The following is a 17,206-nucleotide window of genomic DNA, read 5'->3' on the forward strand; positions in this document are numbered from 1 at the left end:
GCCTCTGGGATTGAGAGTTACTCTTTCTAGGCCCAAGGGTTCGATCTGAATCTAAGAAATCAGTCCCTGGAAGTTTTCCCTTTTGTTCTCCGTCTCCTTGCTTGCGTTCGCACACATATTTCAATACAATGTCATCGTCAGTTCATTTCAAATTCAAGTCCCAGAAAGAGCCCTCGCGGGTCACTTTCGATGGCACTGGTATTTCCGTCTTTGAACTCAAGCGTGAGATCATCAACCAGAGTAGATTGGGCGATGGGTCTGACTTTGAGCTGGAAATTTACGTCGAGGATACGGGAGAAGGTAGGTGACACAAAAGACCAGTCCAGTTCAAACTGCGCGAGACCTTGAATATCAAATCTAACCACCAGCCATAGAATACGATGACGATACCACTATTATCCCCCGGTCCACCTCCGTCATTGCTCGTCGACTCCCCGCCGCGCGCCCCGGCAAGGGTGGTGCCGCTCGATATGTCTCTGGTAAAATGCCCGTCAATGCTCGCAACGCCTCCCGCACCGAACCGTCGACCAATCGAGCTGTGCCGGGGATGGGAGGATCAGTGACCAACAATGTGCTGGAGCTTAACAATGCGCAGACAGAAGAGGAGAAGATTAATGCGCTCTTCAATTTGCAAGCTAGCCAGTGGAAGGAGCAGCAACAAGAGATGGCCAAGTGAGTTTCTACCCTGGATTACGGCAAGATGACCCATGCTGACGATCTAACCTAGTGCGACACCCGTTCCGTTCGGCCGTGGCAGAGGAAAACCTGTCAACGTTCCTGATCACCCTCCTCCACCGGGGTATCTATGCTACCGTTGCCGAGAGAAAGGTATGTTTTATTGAATCCCTGTCCATACCGTTATGTACTTCTCAGGCTCATCACTAATTATTTGCGACTAGGTCACTGGATTCAAGCATGCCCGACGAACAACGACCCCAAATTCGACGGCAAATATAGGGTCAAGCGATCCACAGGTATCCCCCGATCATTGCAGACCAAGGTCGAGAAACCCGACTCCTTAGCACCAGACGGGTCCAACGATGACTCAAGGAACACGGGAGTCATGGTGAATGCCGATGGAGACTTTGTCGTTGCACGGCCAGATAAAGCAGCATGGGAGTTATACCAAGAAAAAGCGAAGGCTTCGGCAGCGGCCGCGGCCGAGGCTGCCGCAGCAGAGGAGAGCAAGGTGCTGCAGGCTCGAGGTCTGGAATGCCCGATTGACAAGAGGATGTTCTTAGAACCTACACAGACCCCATGTTGTCACAGGACATATTGCAATGATTGTATCTCCAATGCCTTGATTGAAAGTGACTTTGTCTGCCCTGGTTGCTCTACGGAGGGGGTCTTACTTGATAACCTTACGCCTGATGACGAGACAGCTTCCAAAATCAAAGCTTACGAGGCAGAAAAGGCCGAGGCTAAAAAAGAGAAGGAAAAGCAACCCACCATTTCCACGGCACAGAATGGACTATCAGTGAACGGCACCGCTGCTGCTGAGCAGGATTTCTCCAAGGATACGGAATTGAAGGAGCGTTCTCCATCCCAGCAAGGAGATGACGCATCCACTCAATCTAAGAAGAGGCCTGCTGAGGACGAACCAGAGAAGACGGACATTGCCGAGTCCGTTAATGTGTCCAAAAAGCAGAAAAGTGAGGAGGACCAACCCGAAATGGCCGGTGCTAGCACCGTTCCTACCACCGTCTCCACCACGGCTAGCAATCCCAAAGAAGCCCCGGCTAACCTCCCTAACCCAACGATGCCGTTCAATCCGCAAATGCCCTTTGGAGACTTTAGCAACATGATGCCTTCCTTTCCAAACGGCGGTTTCGGCAACGACGCCATGCCCTTCATGAACCCGATGGGCATGCCGAACGGGTTCCCGAATGCGATGGGACCCGGCTGGAACCCGATGAACATGCCCTTCCCCCAAATGCAGGGCAACATGTATGGCAACCAGAACAATGGTTTTCCGAACATGTTCAACGATCCGTCGATGATGTTTCCCATGGGTGGAATGGGTGGCGCAATGCCCAACCAGAACCCCGGCTTCCAGAACCCAGCGATGAACAACTTTGCCAATCAGCAACGAACTACCTTTAGCGGGCCGTACTCCCGTGAGGAGGACTCGCCGTATTTCCGACAGCCGGTGAACCCTCAACGACACCAGGCGAGGAATCGTCGGGTGCGACCGAGTGACTATCGCGAGTTGTGATGATCATGATGGCGGCCGTCTGATGGGTTTCCCTGGCAACCTGGCGTTTATGGGGAACTCTGGGTGGTGCTTTTCTTTTTCTTTTCTCTTGATGTATACGCCCTTTTACCTTGTTGTCTTTCCAGCGATCTGGCTTGCCGTTTTTCCTGCTTTCGTTCGTCCCCTTTGCATATGGCCTCCGCTACTTCTATATTTCTTTCGTCTACATCATGCATGGCCTCGGCGGGGAGGATTGCATTTCCAGGATCATTCATGTCATGTATTTCTAGAAGAATAGCCTCACTTATCATTGAATACCTTTCCCATTCCGCGTTTCGTCAACTTCGAGTGTGGCTTCGCTTCTAGGAAATTTATCAATCTATTATTTTAGGGAGATAGTTCCAATGCAACCAGATTGCTTTTTTACATTTACATCTGTAGATCCGAGAACTGTCTCGATCCATCTTGAAAAACGACGTCCTAGAGCCAAATATAGGAGTTTAACAAAGGCACTGAGACACAGAAACCAAATACAAAGCCAAGACACAAACGTAAAGTTCCAGAGAGTAAGCACAGGGCACGGGTCGGCCAGTGCCCAATCGCTGGAAACGGTGAGGCCAGAATCAGGTGACTGGGGAGAAACCCCCTCGATTATTCATTCGACTTTCCTCCTCCCTCTCCACTTCCTCACCCTCATCCTCCATACCATCGTACATGTTCCACTCCACATCCTACAATTCAAGCCTCGTCTCCGCAATCGAACTCAATTTCGGAATCGAATCCAAATCTCAGTCTTCTCATTCCGAACTCTTCCAAGACCACTCTCCCATCATCCACGACGACGAAATCAGCCATGGCGAAATACATGAGTAATCACAGTAGTAATTACAATCAAATGTCGCGGTTTCTCGCTCAGGAGTCGACGGTCACCGCCAGCTGCTACACCGTCGAGTCTTGCAGCACCAAGGTCCACGGCTTCCACTACTACACTACTCTGGGCGCCGGTGAGTCAAGACATCATCAACATCACTTTCTTCTCGTCATCTCTTCCCGCTAACAGTCCCGTCTTCTCTCTCATAAAGGAGCACAGTGGTATCCCTGAGGTCCCCTCAGGGTCTAAAACAACCACCTCAAGACCTCCCCTCGAGTATTCCGCGTCCAGCGGAACACTCAGCTGGACAGGGAACAACTGGCCCGAGTCTAAAGCCAAGGGGGAGGCGACGCACACCATTCCGGAAGAGTGTGAGAGGCTCTTCTGTGACACACTATCCGCGACCTTCCTTGGTGAGAGGATCGACGTCGGACAGGAGTCACTGGGAATGGGTACGTTCCAACAGACTCAGCCAAGTCAACAGCACAGTCAACACCGTATCGGGGACCACCAAGGATCGATCCAGAAATGGATCGAGGTGTGGGACTACAGCGGCGACGCAATATACCGTGGCTTCGTAGTGGGCGAGGGCGACGAGCGCACCCTGTTCGTCTTTCTCGAGGACGGCACCATCGGGCACGGCCTGAAATCTGGGTAAGAAATCACCCTTTGTTATGATATGTTTGCTTGCTTGGTCACTAACAGATATATCTCTGGGGCAGTCTAATTGCACTTTTCGAACTGGCGGGAACCGACGCCTTCGATTGCTCGCAGATCGTCGCCTGCGTCCGGCGCTCCCAGCATGCCGATGAGATGGAGCTTGTCCGCAGCCTCGGATGGTGCGGGTTCAATCTGACTACCCTGGATCCGTGGATCAAGGGGACATCCGGCGCAGCAGGACCAGCACTAAGCACGGAATGGCTTTTCTTGGTTGCTGAAGTGTAGTCGACGGGCTTCCCGGGTCGAGGATATGATCATATTCCATAGTCTTCATGCTGAGGTTGCCCTTTGGAGGGATATCTTTTTTTCTTCTTTTTCTTCTCTTCTCTTCTGTCTCTCTTTTTTGTTTTCTTTTTGTTACTGCATCTGGAATGTAGTTGAGTTCGAGCATCAAATGCGGATGATTGTGCCACGGTCACGTCTAGTGCGCAATTCAGGGCTACGCTCGTCGTTAACCAGTGGATGTTTTTTTTTTCTTCTCTTGCGATTAATAATTGTTGTTTCCAGCGACAGTCTGATCAAATGAAGCGGATAATTTGCGCGGATCCCTTGTTGAGTCTTGATATTCTCTGTGGTTTGTTCTGTAGAGGTATATCCCGCCCTGTTTTCAGCCTCGGGTTCCTCTCGTTGAGAACTTATTCCTTTCATCTTTGATGTGTAATTTACACCCAAGTCGAATATCCATGTAGCCCATTCATACGACTCGCCTGTGGACTCGTCTAAATATAATGTAATATCATATAACTCGGACCCTATGGCCTAGTCTGTTATCATGAGATCATCCATCGGTGGATGTATCTTTCCCCGCCGATAAGATAAACCTGGTGACCTCAGCACTTTCCGATGTATAAAACTATAAACACACCCCTCCATCCCTAGCTTCTCCCTCCCCTCTCCTCGGTCTACAAGACTGAACCCAGGGTTCTCGAAAACCATGTCCAAAGAAACATCCAGACGCTCTCTCCTCTTCCCCAAGTTCCTCATCCCCTCCTTCCCCAGCAAGCAGACCACAACTCGGTCTCCCCAGTCCAGCTCGGGCTCCTCCCCCACCTCGACTGAGAAGTACCTAGACGGACACCTCTCCTACCTTCGCTGCACCGGCTGTAGCGCCCACCTCTGCCTAACATCCCAAATCATCAGCAAAGGCTTCACAGGCCGCCACGGCCGTGCATACCTCGTATCCGCTGAACCCGTCGCCAGCGCAGTATCCGTTAGTGGATCTTCCTCACCAACGGCATCCCTGCCCAACACGGTACTCCAGCACCCCGTGCCGAGACAGCTGGTGACAGGCGCACACACAGTGAGCGATGTGAGCTGCGCATTCTGCGGGAGCGTGCTAGGGTGGAAATACGTCGCGGCGGAGGAAGAGTCGCAGCGGTACAAGGTGGGCAAGTTTATACTGGAAACGATGAAGATTACTTCGTCCTCGTGCTGGGATTCCTCTCTCGATATGGGCATATCGAGTCTGGATGGGGTCGGGACTGACGTGGGTTATGGAGATGCATCGGATGATTCGAATTCTGCGGATGCGGAATTTGATAGTCAGGATGAAGACGAGTGTGAGGACTTGTTTGCGGGGATATGGAGTCCTGGGTTGGCGAATAGGCGTCGCAGCCGAAAGATTGAGCGACGGCCTGCAACTGCAATGTTTGGGATTTCGTGATGCACGAGGCGAAGAGACCTCGCGAGGAGGAAGACTAATGCGATGAGGATGGAATATGATTATGATTATGACTAACTTGATTAATGCCTGCTTTTGGATTGGGTTTCTCATACTGCGCGGCGTGGCATACATACCCCTTTGTTGACTTTAATACTTAATATACTTATTATTCTTAGTGCAATATTGTCGGCGATGCACATTATTATGGCCATGAATAGTGCAAATTCAAATGACGTGGTTCAATATTTTTTAGACCAAATAGGTAGTCTCGGTTCGTGAGGCGCAAAAGGACATCAGGTAAAGTATCACCAGGGTGCTCCACCAACGCCGGGAAATAAAAAAGAAAAATAAAACCAAGCATTCAAGGTCGAAGACCTTTCAAGCATCTTCAACGCGGGCGCGCTTCGACTCGCCATCGGCAGTGCCATCCTCCGCAGGCCGCTTAGATGAGCTCTGTTGCGAGGATTGGGCAGCAGCAGGCTTGCGTCGGACAAGCGATGAAAGATCAGTAGCTTCTTTGCTGACGGCGTCGAGGCGAGCTTTCTGATCCGTAGCCGATTGACCGACAATTTGCCCAAGGATGCCCTTGAGCATGGCCTCGTTTTCTTGCTCCTTTTGCTCGATGGAGACTGGTGATCGGCGCAGATCGATAAGCTACAGAATGAGGGTTAGTAAACTCGTGCATTCGAATAAGCGCCTTCACAGAGGAAAAAAGCACTTACTCTTTGCTCCATATCCGCGATAATCTCCTTGACGTTGGAAATCTTTCGCTTCGCAGCCGTCACCTTGTCTTCGTCCATGTCTTTGTCGGCCTCCAGCTTCTTCTGCTCCGAGGCCATGCGAACCTTGCAGCTTTCGATCGCGCTCTCCATTTGAGTCGTAGCCTCGCTGCGCATTTCCTCATCTACTGTCTTCTCTTGCCCGTCATCCTCTTCTCCATGCTGCTGGACCGACGCGAATTCCAGGGCAAGCGAGAGTTTGTAGTGGCACTCTGCGACGGAAGGATCCTCGAATGGGAACAGAGTATTGCGAAGGTCGAGAGCTGTGCGCAAGTCCGTCACGGCATCGGAGAACCTCTCTCCTTCGAGTGAGATTTCGGCCTGAAGATCGTAGGTGTCGGCGAGGCGCTCCTTGATGTGTTTTAGGTCCGCAGGGAGATCGACAGGCCTGCCCTTGCCTTTGCCCTTGTCCGTACTGCTTTCCTCCACAGCCTCTAGCTTCTTGAGATAGAGGATGCGCGCCAGGTCGAGGACCTCAAAAGCATTTGCAAAGTCATCTTCTTCCTCTTCTTCTTCCTCGGCCTCTCCGTTCTCCTCTCCATCTTCGTCTTCGGAGTCGACAAAGTTCTCGTCGCCGGTGAATTGGAAGAAGGGCTTCGATGGGGCGGCTTCTAATTGTGCGCTGACTTCTTTCTTTGGCGCAGCAGCATTCTGGTTCATGGAGCTCGAGATTGCGTCCTTAACCAGGCTCCCACCGGTAGCAGCGGACGAATCTTTCGCCGTAGGGGCATTGCTAGATGCCTGGGGCTCTCCAGCCACCTTGGACCCCAGCACGTCACTCTTGCTCACAGCAACATTGTAGAGGGATTTTCCGTACGCATAGAGCAGGTCGGCATTGTCGGGCGACATTTCACCGTTCAATTCAGCCTGAAGCTCAGTCGCCTGTGAGTAGAGCTCAGAGGCAGCATTGTGGTCTTTGGTCGCATCTTTTGCGGCAGCTCGTGTGATCAAATCGTCCAGCTGGGCGCGCTTGTCGGTAGTGGTGGCTTCGATCTGATCGGCCGTCGTGGGCTGTTCGGCTTCAGCCATGGCGTAGTGTATGTTAAGTGAGAGAGAGCTGGAGGAGATGAAAGAGAGATAGAAAGGAAGAATTAAGAGAAAGGCCAAGGCAGGGTGTTGAAGAGCAGAGAAGATGCGAAGTTGGAAAGTTGAGAAGAGCTGCAAGGAAAAGCGATAGGGCGATAAGCTGACACTTTGCGGCGCGGTCGCGGCGCGTGTCACGCGTCGTCCACTTTCTTCATTTGTGGTCTGCCAAACCTCCGACGACTCGAATTATGTCCCCGCTGTCATTTTGTACGAGGATTTCTACTTGATACGCCATTTAATAGCCAATTGCTGCATCTGCATCTAGTACATTTCACTCGATCGCAGTACCACCGCTCCCTCGAGCGAGAACCCGACAACAAGATGGATCCGACGTCCACCCCGAGACATCCAGATCGCTTCAGAATGGGAGCTGGAGCTGAAGACCCGATTCCCTCATCCTCGCCGGCATTTGCAACACCTGCCCGTCCATTTCGCCTGCCACGAGGCCATGCGCCTCCTACAAAGACTTCCATCCTACCTATCCTGCTTCCACCTGCGACTCTTCGACCTGTGGCATTCCGCACATTCACTCGCAAGCACAATCTCACAATATCCTCATCGGCACTGCAAACTCTCGCTGTTTTCATTGGCAAGAATTGTGGCTCAGGATGGCGCGAGGAAGGATTGGCAGAGAAGGCCCTAGACGAAGTGGCCAAGATCTGGAAAAGAGCTGGAGGTGGTGTGATCGTGGAAGAAGGCAAGGGTGCCTCCTTGAAGGTCATCCTGCAAACACTCGAGAGCGGTATGAGTGGTGGGCGAGTGGTTGCAGGAAAAGGCAATTCTCAAGACGGCCCTGGAAGGACTTCCAGCCTCGGCGTGGACGCCGGGAGGATGGACACCAGCAATGACCACTCGCAAGGATCGCTCACGATGAGAGCCGGGGACATGGATGAAGACGAGTCAAAGTTGTCATTTCATCCGCGGCACTGGCTGAAGGTAGTCGACGCATTTGATCTTCCACGCTTGACCTACAACGTCGACAAGAAATACTTTGAGGCCCTCAAGTCGAAACCCACGTTGTTCCCACCACCATCACGCAAATCTGCGCTTTTCAGAGACCGTTATAACCTGGTATATCAACGCCTTCTACGAAATGAGTCTTTCCAGAGCTCTTTGGGAGTTGCTGGTATGCCATCCCTTCAACGGTCATCATCAAACCTTGGAATGCAACAGTCATACAAGTTGACTCCAATCGCTAACTTGCTCGGACGAAGTGGCACTTCACATCTTCTTCTTGGCTTGCTTTCGATTTCACCTACTGGAGACTTGTCATTGGTGGATTTGACGGGAACTGTAGCATTGGACCTCAGCCATGCTCGGATGATTCCTGAAGATGGCGCATGGTTTGCCCCGGGGATGATTGTGCTTGTAGACGGTATCTATGAGGAGGAAGAAATGGTCCAGGGCTCTCTCCTGGGCGGTAACCATGGAGTTGGAGGAGCCATCGGAGGTCATTTTGTTGGAGTATCGATTTGCGGGCCTCCCTGTGAGCGAAGAGATATCTCCCTTGGGACAGGCTCGCGACAAGCCAGCGGTGATGTCAGCTCCAGCGGTGGATTCGGATGGGTAGATTTCTTAGGGACGGGCAGTGAACGCGCGCAGGGCGCACGTATGAGGAGACTTCAAGAGAAATGCCTACGCGGTGTCCCAGAATCTACAGAGTCTACAGCGCGACTCAAGGTTGCCATCCTGAACGAGGTCAATCTGGACAACATGAAAACGCTGGATGCGCTGCGAAAGGTCTTCAGCACGTATAATGACCTTGCCCTCTCTGAGCGGCCTCAGACATTCATCTTGATTGGCAACTTTGTGCAAAAAGCAATTATCAACGGCGGAGGCCGAGCCGGCAGCATCGAGTATAAAGAGTACTTCGACTCACTCGCAGTGGTTCTCTCCGACTTCCCGGCGCTCCTCCAACATTCGACCTTTGTCTTTGTCCCCGGCGACAACGATCCATGGGCATCCTCATTCTCGACCGGTGCAGCAACCACCATTCCCCGACAGCCCATTCCAGAACTATTCACATCTCGCATTCGCCGCGCTTTTGACACGGCCAATTCCGAGCTGGACAGGAGCCAGACCTCCGAGCCAGCAGGCGATGCACTGTGGACGTCGAATCCCGCACGTCTTTCATGGTTTGGACCAGTACACGACATTGCAATCTTCCGCGATGATATTTCCGGTAGACTTCGACGCACAGCAATTAACACTCGACCAGACGAAGATGAGTCCAACGATGCCATGCAAGAAACACTAGACGAAGCCACAAACGACGCCGTCTCCGTCGCACCTGAACTCGAACAACCCAGCGGCACCAAATCAAACGGTACATCACCCGCAGCATCGATGGCTCGCAAATTAGTCAAAACAATCCTCGACCAAGGCACAATGTCTCCCTTCCCCCTTCAATTGCGACCCGTGCTATGGGACCATGCGTCTGCAGTGCAATTATATCCACTGCCGACGGCGTTGGTCCTCGCCGATGCTGAAGCCGCCCCGTTCTGCATGACTTACGAGGGATGTCATGTGATGAACCCAGGACGATTGTTACCACAGGGTGACGTGCAAGCTGTAAAGTGGATTGAGTTTGATGTGTTGAGGAATCGTGGGCGGGTTAAGGAGGAGCGGTATTAATGTTATTCTTGAAAGGGTTGAGATGAACCTTGAACTAGATACAACGAGGCAAGACTGCAGTTGGGCGTTTACGCATACAATTACAATTGGTGTCTAAGAACTATTAAGCCAATGAAACTAGAAATGTCGGGCATTTGATAATACAGATGTCTTGTGAGTATATATCTCCGAGGCAATCCATAATCGTCCTAATAACGTCGTTAGGGAACTCGCCGGGAAGCTTGTCAGGGCTGGAATGCGTGAATCAAATCGCTGTGTAGAAATTTACAACTAGAGTGTCTACGGTTAATTGAAGCAGCCGTAGATAATGCGTTTCACATTGAAAAATCTAGGAACACATTGCGTGAAGGGCAGGCAGACAGTCATCGGCCCCCAATAGATCTAAAACAACAGGCCTTGTCGGGGTTGGCACTCGCAGAGAACAAACCCCTTGTTCATACCACGCATAGCTTTAATCAATCGTGATGACATCGTTGTTTCCCATCGCCTTTTTCTTCTTCGGTGAGGGCGTTTTGGCTTTGGCCTGTGGTGGCGGTGCCGGTTTCTCTTGCGAGGGCTTCAAGGTAGGTTTCGCATTCCCGTTTGTGCTTTCCGGAGCAGGCTCGGGGACAGGCTGACAAGTGCCCAGACACTCGTGCAGTTTAGAAAGAAGATCTCCAATGCGTTGGATAGATGCCCTGGCACCGTCTCCGAGACCTTGCCACCCATCACCCCTAGCATTGTAGATGTTTTCTCGGACTGCGGCCGAGACTGGGCTAGGCTCCACTGGAGGCGGGTGGTTCGCGTCCTCGAGTAGCCATTCAGTCCGGCTATGTCGCAAATGAGCGGACAGTCGGAACCGATATCTTAACCGGGGATAGTGAATCTGGAAGACGGTGGGACTCCGCACGGTGAAATGGACCAAGGAGGACTCCGACTGGCCTGGTTTCGTGATGATTTGATCCAGGCTACGAAGGAGGGGGAACGTATCGGCCATCAAGACAAGAATAGGATCAATACCGACCTCCGCAAAGCGGTGGTTAAGCACAACGGCCAAGGCCTCTTGGATCCGGCGGTGGGGGCTGGGGCTGTCGAAGCTGAGCCTCAGGCAGAGGCGGAAGATCGGAGTGGTCTGTGAGAGGACCTGGGGGATATCGATGTAAGTCGACAGTGAAGGTCCTGAGACGTCGATCCCAAATCTGGCCTGCAGCTTTTTCCCCGGGCCATAGAGGAAAGTAAATCCAGAGAGAGACAACGACCGTGGCTCCATGCCCTTCTGGATCAGCTTTTGGAGGATATAGATCACGCAGTCAAGTCGTTGCAAGCGCTCGAAGAGTCCGATCACAGCAGCTTGCCCTGCTGGCACGACCAGGCGAAGCGAGAAACCACCTCCCTTGTCCTGCACGAGAAGCTCGGGATCCACTTGCGAGATGAGAAGACCGAGTGACTTGATGCGCCGTTGTAAGGTACCGTGCGCCACCAAAACTGCCGAATTGCTTTTTCGATCGACACCTTCGAACGAAAGTCGAATCGTGTTCCCCAAGAAAGAGCCCTTCTGCAAATGCGAAGCAGGTAAAGGTATTTGAAACGCTGCAGGGAGCGCGGATGGTTGATAGTCGATGTAGAGATCGGGAACCTGCAGGTCTGATTCGAGCTGTAGTTTCTCCAGAGGCGGTTGGAAACGCACACCGGGCAAGTCTGTCAAGCATCGAGCATTGGCGTAAATCGCGAGCATACCGGTTAGACCGTATACTAGCTCTGCGCACGCAGTGTAATCGAATCGACGCCCCGCTCCCATCAGAGTGCTGCTGACAGCATGCGCTAACGCGGGACTTGAAGCGCCCTCAGTAACAGTGTACGGCAGCGCTGAGCGCCGAGACTCTGGCCGAAGTTGCACCAGCCACCATTGGTCGCCATCCATGCTGCTCGTTGCGGCGGCAATCCAGCGACGATCCCATGTTTGATGTGTAAAGAAGGCGGAGCGGACGGTATTAGGTGGGAACAGCTTGCGAATGTCAATTCCCACTGCCCTGTGATTGACACTCTCCAGCCCAAGTGCCTTGGTGCCAGATTCGATCTCCTCCGCTGCAGTGGCACAGCGAATGCGAGCGATCCGAGATAATAGCTCCTCCACTGCTGACTTGCCCGGAGCTCGCTCACCCTCTGAGCGCTCCACCACACTTGGTGTACCGGCGAGCGTGACGGTTCCAGACTGAGGCTCGATAGAGACCCGCAGGTGTCGAGTGGTCGTCAGCTGCAGGTCAAGATAACAATCGCTGGGCTCTGACGAGGAAAGCTGGCCCCGGAGTGAGAGAACATGATTGGTAAACAGAAGATGTTTTCTCAAGACGGTGTATGCAGAGGAGAGCACATGCGATGTATGTAGTGCGATCACGCTTCGAAGGGTGCGCTCCATGGAGAGTGCGTCCGTATCGAACTTGATATCAACGCCGTTTGCCTGTTGGCCATCGCGCATCCAGCGAAGATTAAGGTGTGGGACCTTGATCTTCGCGTCAACGCTACCCCTTCGAACGCCGATCTCAATCCAGCTCTTGGGTCCTGCCCTCGATGGCCAGTACTGAACGACAAGGGTGCGATGGAGTAGCTCAATGCGTAATAAGTTCGCCCATAGTCCTCGTGCGAGCTCTTGAGCTTGTCTAAAGAGAGTGTTGACCTTGTTTGTGAGGACCAAGCCATGCAGGAACTTGAAGCATCCAAGCAGGCCATCGCTAAAAAGTATTCGGTTGACCTCAACCTCTAGTTCGTTGAGAATGCGGCCTTTGGGAATCGGTGAAGAGGGAGTGAAGAGGAATCGAATGTCAACGAAAAAGAATTGGGAGGTCTTCGCCTCCTGCGCAACGGAAAGATCAAGTTCAAATTCTCCAGCTACTGTGAAGGTCACTCGGCCATCGTGGACGCGATACTGTCGTAAGGCATGTGGTACTTGGTCTTGCAATATTAGCCTCGCACTGATGATCCGGTTGATCTTGTGCAATTTTTTGAGAGTTGCGCGTGCAGAGAGCGGTTTTGGGGGCTTGTAGCCAAACTGTGACGGAATAGTTAGCATGTCTTAACTCCGTTTGAAAACAAAACCGGTCATTGAATTCAAAACTCACATCTGGTAGAGAGGTTACCCTGCCCTTGGCGAGAACCTCGAGTGCCGTTTTCAGATCCGGATTAGCCACCTGTGCTCGAACAAGATCTTGTTTCATTACACCCACGAAATTCATCGCATTCGTGTACGCCTGGTGTCGAGTGCGAATGAATCCTTGGATATCAATAAGCCGACTGACTTCTGCCGCTTGTCGGCTCCAATCTGAAAGGACGAGAAGTTTGATAAACTCCGCTCTCTTGGCTTGTCCCCATTCCAAAATCTTGAGCTTCTTGTGCATGTTTTGCGCAGACTGGTTCCCGGGGGACTTGCCGATTGCGCCAGGTGCAGTTGAGTGATCTGCGGGGACTTGGATGGTCGCCAATTCCGAAATTAATTCTGATAACTCATTCCAACAGTTTTGCACGGCTCGATTGACGAGTGTTCCGAATGGGAAGAAACCTTGCGTGATATGAGGAATCTCGAATGGTGTCGGAGCAAGCTTTTCGACCCGCTGCGTCGTCTTGGAAAGTTGGTTCGAGTTGTCGGCTTCACGTCCTGCGCCATTCACATGAACCGGCCCGTTCGCGAGGGCTGGCCGTTGACCAAACTTTTCGTTAGACCCCATAGAACCCAGGGCACCATTGGTAGCCTCGTTGAGACCAGGCCTCCGCGGAGTTCCCTCGACATTGGCATTGTCCATGATGACGCCGGGCATGTCTGGTTAGGCACGGGTTTCGGCTCCCAGGGATTACCTTCCCCTCCTGGACCTTCTGCACGGCACCAACCCGAGCGACACAGCTGAGCCGCGGGCTCCAAGGCTCGAAACCAGCCGGCACCGGTTGGAAGCAGGTAAATGAAGGTTCAAGACCAGGTCAGAAGGAAGTATTTCTTAACCCAGTGCCATGCGTATCACTGGCCGTCCAAAACAATGGCCCCGGTCATAATCAAGGGGAGCCGGGCGCACGACCAGAGTCCGAATTGGATAGTCGTGAGGCGAAGAGGGCGAGAGGTACTTGATCAAAGTTTAAAGGCCGAGAAAGTGAAAGATGTCGAGGGGAAAAGTTGGACGCTCTGAAGGAGGGGAGGAGAAGGCTGTTCGAATTGCGCCGACGGCTGCACAATCTCCGATACGTATCAACGGTGAGAAGGAAGTCGTGGAATCAGCGGAGGAGTCAAAGTTGTCGCGGGGACCGTTAGAAATTTGCGAAGGTCGTGAGGACAGAAGAGGTCGAGATCGTGAGGTGAGAGGAGGATGCCAAAAGTGGTGAATGCCGAGTCGCCCAAAGCGATGGTGAAAGCGCGATGCGCACGCACCGCCAAGCCCGTAGCTGCCTGAGTGCCTGGTATTGTCAGGAGCTGGTATCCCCTACATTGTGCAGCGGCAGTTCCGCCCGCCTTGTTTATGATATGACGCGGTAATTACGGGTTATATACCCGGAATGCTGCCCCATGACCTCACCATCCAGCGCTAACTACCAAAGCTCCCCTCCGCCCCAAGAACTCCACGGGTCTAGATCTTTAGGTCTACACTACCAACGATGAGCTTGAATGAAGTGGGAGACGGTGAAGCAGGTGAGACTGAGGGCCTGCTTCCAAACTATCTCGGTGATGACCCACGGCCAACAAGTAAGCGAGAGCTTGCGGGCTGGTATTGTTATGGCTGGGCAGCCGAGGTCTTCCCTGTCTGTGCTATGGGTACGTACCACTCAATGAATGAATCGGCTCGACTGGCTTGGTCTCCTCATTCAATACTTATCCTGAACAGGCTCATTTCTTCCGATTACACTGGAACAGCTGGCGCGGGACCGCGGCGTTCTCCTATCCGACAAGACTACCCCCTGTACGCCGACATGGAAGCCATCGAAGGACCACCCTGATGGATATCATATCCAAGGCTCTGATGCTGGCCAGTGTATCGTCTACTTCCTTGGTGCCGAGATCAACACGGCAAGCTTTGCCTTATATACCTTTTCCCTCAGCGTCCTGGTCCAAGCGATTCTCATCATATCCATGTCTGGCGCCGCTGACCACGGAAGCTATCGAAAGAAGTTGCTAATCACGTTTGCGTTTATCGGCGCCACTGCAACGATGTTACTCCTCGCGGTAGTCCCTTCAGTCTATCTTCTCGGAGGACTCCTGGCCATCGTTGCGAATACCTGCTTTGGTGCGTCCTTTGTCCTTCTCAACTCGTTCTTACCAGTCCTTGTTCGCCACCATCCGTTGGTCTTGGAGAAAAGCCTGGATGTCCAAGAAGCATTGGATGCTGCTAGCCCATCTAGAGAGAATGGTGATACATTCGAAAATGGAACTCTGCCTCGACCTGACGCCTCCACCCCACTCCTTACCTCTGGCTTAGCGGAAGCCGAGAGTCGATTGGATATCATGACCTCAGTGGAGCTCCGCGTGTCTACCAAGATTTCCTCCTACGGAATAGGAATAGGCTATATCGGCGCTGTGATTCTGCAGATGATGGCTATTCTTGTTGTGGTGATCTTTCACCAAACCACGTTTTCCCTACGTCTGGCACTGTTCCTAATCGGGCTGTGGTGGTTTGTCTTCACCATTCCGGCAACATTCTGGCTTCGCGCCCGCCCAGGTCCGCCACTTCTAGCGAGCGATGGCAAGCCTTTGGACTCATGGGCAGCATATCTGACCTACTCGTGGAAGTCCCTTGCCAAAACAGCTATGCGCGCACGACGCCTGACGGACATTCTAATCTTTCTGGTAGCATGGTTCCTGCTCAGCGACGGCATTGCCACCGTTAGTGGTACGGCGGTGCTGTTTGCCAAAACCGAGCTTGACATGAAACCCGCTGCACTCGGACTGATCAATGTGATTGTCATGGTTGCCGGGGTGTTTGGCGCCTTCTCATGGAGCTACGTGTCGGGCGTGCTCGGCCTTCGGACGTCGCAGACCATCATTGCATGCATCATTCTGTTTGAGATCATTCCGATCTATGGGATTCTCGGCTTTATTCCTTCTGTGCAGCGAATGGGATTTGGCCTTCAACAGCCCTGGGAGATGTTCCCGCTGGGCGCGGTGTATGGATTGGTGATTGGTGGCCTCTCCTCGTACTGTCGAAGCTTCTTCGCCGAGCTCATCCCGCCGGGCTACGAGGCAGCTTTCTACGCTTTGTACGCGATCACCGATAAGGGATCAAGCATCTTTGGACCGGCCATTGTCGGAGCAATTACCGACCGCTACGGCCAGATTCGACCAGCCTTTGTCTTCCTGGCCATTCTCATCTTCCTCCCACTGCCATTGATGCTGCTGGTCGATGTGGATCGTGGCAAGCGGGATGCGCTCGAGCTCGGTGCCGAACTGGACCGCCTATCTGAAACAGCGGGATACGGGGCCCTCTCCGCTGACGCGGAGGAGTCGTCCGACGTAGCGGGGCCTGTGGTGCATGCGGTGCCTGGATTGTAGATTTTGATTTTGCTTTTGTGACCTTCAACTAGCTTTGAGAAGTATAGACAACTATGAGAGTGTACGTGTAGAATTTGCATTCGGAGCTGAGCCAGTAGATCGGGAGGGTTGCTTCTGCATGCAGATGAACTGTAATTATTGAACGTTATGATCATCATTGGAAATACGAATTATTTACGAGATATACATACATCTACAGAAAGGGTACGATATCAACTATTTCTTCAATCAAGAAGTATCTTCGCCAAGGGTCAAAGGCCACGGTGTTGACAATTCCTCAGGTCCCGGCGTGTAACCCACGAGCGTCGTGCAGAGCTCGCGGGTAACGTGGCCAGAAGCAATTATAGCAATAGTCTGCGCTCGTATTGCCGTATTCGATCCGGGGAGACGGGAAGTATCATGCATGTACGAGGTACCTGTCGATCGAGTGGAAGATTGGGCGGTATTAGGAGGTAGTGTAACCAATTAACAATAGAATAGATATCACACATAAGGGATAAATTGGAGTGTAGCGGATGGCTAGGTCTAAGGTTATCCCTACGGTACCCGCTGTTTTGCCTTGAGTTTAGGTATGTAGTTATTTTTTGTCGTTCTGTACTGGATGTAGGAGTCTGCTCTGAAAGTAAGTAGTGACGGGCCAATCGTATGATTTATTCCGCCGTCTCCTGTACAGGAGAGTGTACAGTCAAACACAAGTTAACTATCTATAGCAGCAGCAGTCATGCGCCTCGTCCCCCCAGGGCCTCGACCAAGGATCGAG

The 17,206-nt window shown here is 52.4% G+C and overlaps 7 protein-coding genes across 7 annotated transcripts; 5 read left to right on the forward strand and 2 right to left on the reverse strand.

The window, feature by feature from the left end:
- Nucleotides 1-128: 128 nt before the first annotated feature.
- Nucleotides 129-2,215, forward strand: N7458_004078 (cleavage polyadenylation factor subunit MPE1; the record flags this gene model as incomplete). The annotated part of the gene is made up of 4 exons (XM_056907460.1): nt 129-300; nt 375-672; nt 728-828; nt 900-2,215. The coding sequence occupies 4 exons, from the start codon at nt 129-131 to the stop codon at nt 2,213-2,215; spliced, it is 1,887 nt and encodes a 628-aa protein (XP_056768187.1).
- An 874-nt stretch (nt 2,216-3,089) lies between these two features.
- On the forward strand, nt 3,090-4,010 carry N7458_004079 (ornithine decarboxylase antizyme; the record flags this gene model as incomplete). The annotated part of the gene is made up of 3 exons (XM_056907461.1): nt 3,090-3,202; nt 3,255-3,719; nt 3,788-4,010. 3 exons carry the CDS (start codon nt 3,090-3,092, stop codon nt 4,008-4,010), a joined length of 801 nt encoding a protein of 266 aa, XP_056768188.1.
- Nucleotides 4,011-4,719: 709 nt separating this feature from the next.
- Nucleotides 4,720-5,448, forward strand: N7458_004080 (yippee/mis18 family protein; the record flags this gene model as incomplete). The annotated part of the gene is made up of 1 exon (XM_056907462.1): nt 4,720-5,448. The coding sequence occupies one exon, from the start codon at nt 4,720-4,722 to the stop codon at nt 5,446-5,448; it is 729 nt and encodes a 242-aa protein (XP_056768189.1).
- Nucleotides 5,449-5,826: 378 nt separating this feature from the next.
- N7458_004081 (SHNi-TPR domain-containing protein) lies at nt 5,827-7,256 on the reverse strand (the record flags this gene model as incomplete). Its single annotated transcript, XM_056907463.1, has 2 exons — nt 5,827-6,102; nt 6,171-7,256. 2 exons carry the CDS (start codon nt 7,254-7,256, stop codon nt 5,827-5,829), a joined length of 1,362 nt encoding a protein of 453 aa, XP_056768190.1.
- Nucleotides 7,257-7,676: 420 nt separating this feature from the next.
- Nucleotides 7,677-9,947, forward strand: N7458_004082 (DNA polymerase epsilon noncatalytic subunit; the record flags this gene model as incomplete). The annotated part of the gene is made up of 1 exon (XM_056907464.1): nt 7,677-9,947. The coding sequence occupies one exon, from the start codon at nt 7,677-7,679 to the stop codon at nt 9,945-9,947; it is 2,271 nt and encodes a 756-aa protein (XP_056768191.1).
- Nucleotides 9,948-10,398: 451 nt separating this feature from the next.
- Nucleotides 10,399-13,735, reverse strand: N7458_004083 (mediator of RNA polymerase II transcription subunit 14; the record flags this gene model as incomplete). Its single annotated transcript, XM_056907465.1, has 2 exons — nt 10,399-12,972; nt 13,043-13,735. 2 exons carry the CDS (start codon nt 13,733-13,735, stop codon nt 10,399-10,401), a joined length of 3,267 nt encoding a protein of 1,088 aa, XP_056768192.1.
- Nucleotides 13,736-14,558: 823 nt separating this feature from the next.
- Nucleotides 14,559-16,446, forward strand: atg22-1 (putative autophagy protein Atg22; the record flags this gene model as incomplete). Its single annotated transcript, XM_056907466.1, has 2 exons — nt 14,559-14,715; nt 14,786-16,446. The coding sequence occupies 2 exons, from the start codon at nt 14,559-14,561 to the stop codon at nt 16,444-16,446; spliced, it is 1,818 nt and encodes a 605-aa protein (XP_056768193.1).
- Between the last annotated feature and the right edge of the window lie 760 nt (nt 16,447-17,206).

The sequence above is a fragment of the Penicillium daleae genome, assembly GCF_028827525.1.
Source record: "Penicillium daleae strain IBT 16125 chromosome Unknown utg000004l_segment0_segment0, whole genome shotgun sequence".
Lineage (NCBI taxonomy): Eukaryota > Fungi > Ascomycota > Eurotiomycetes > Eurotiales > Aspergillaceae > Penicillium > Penicillium daleae.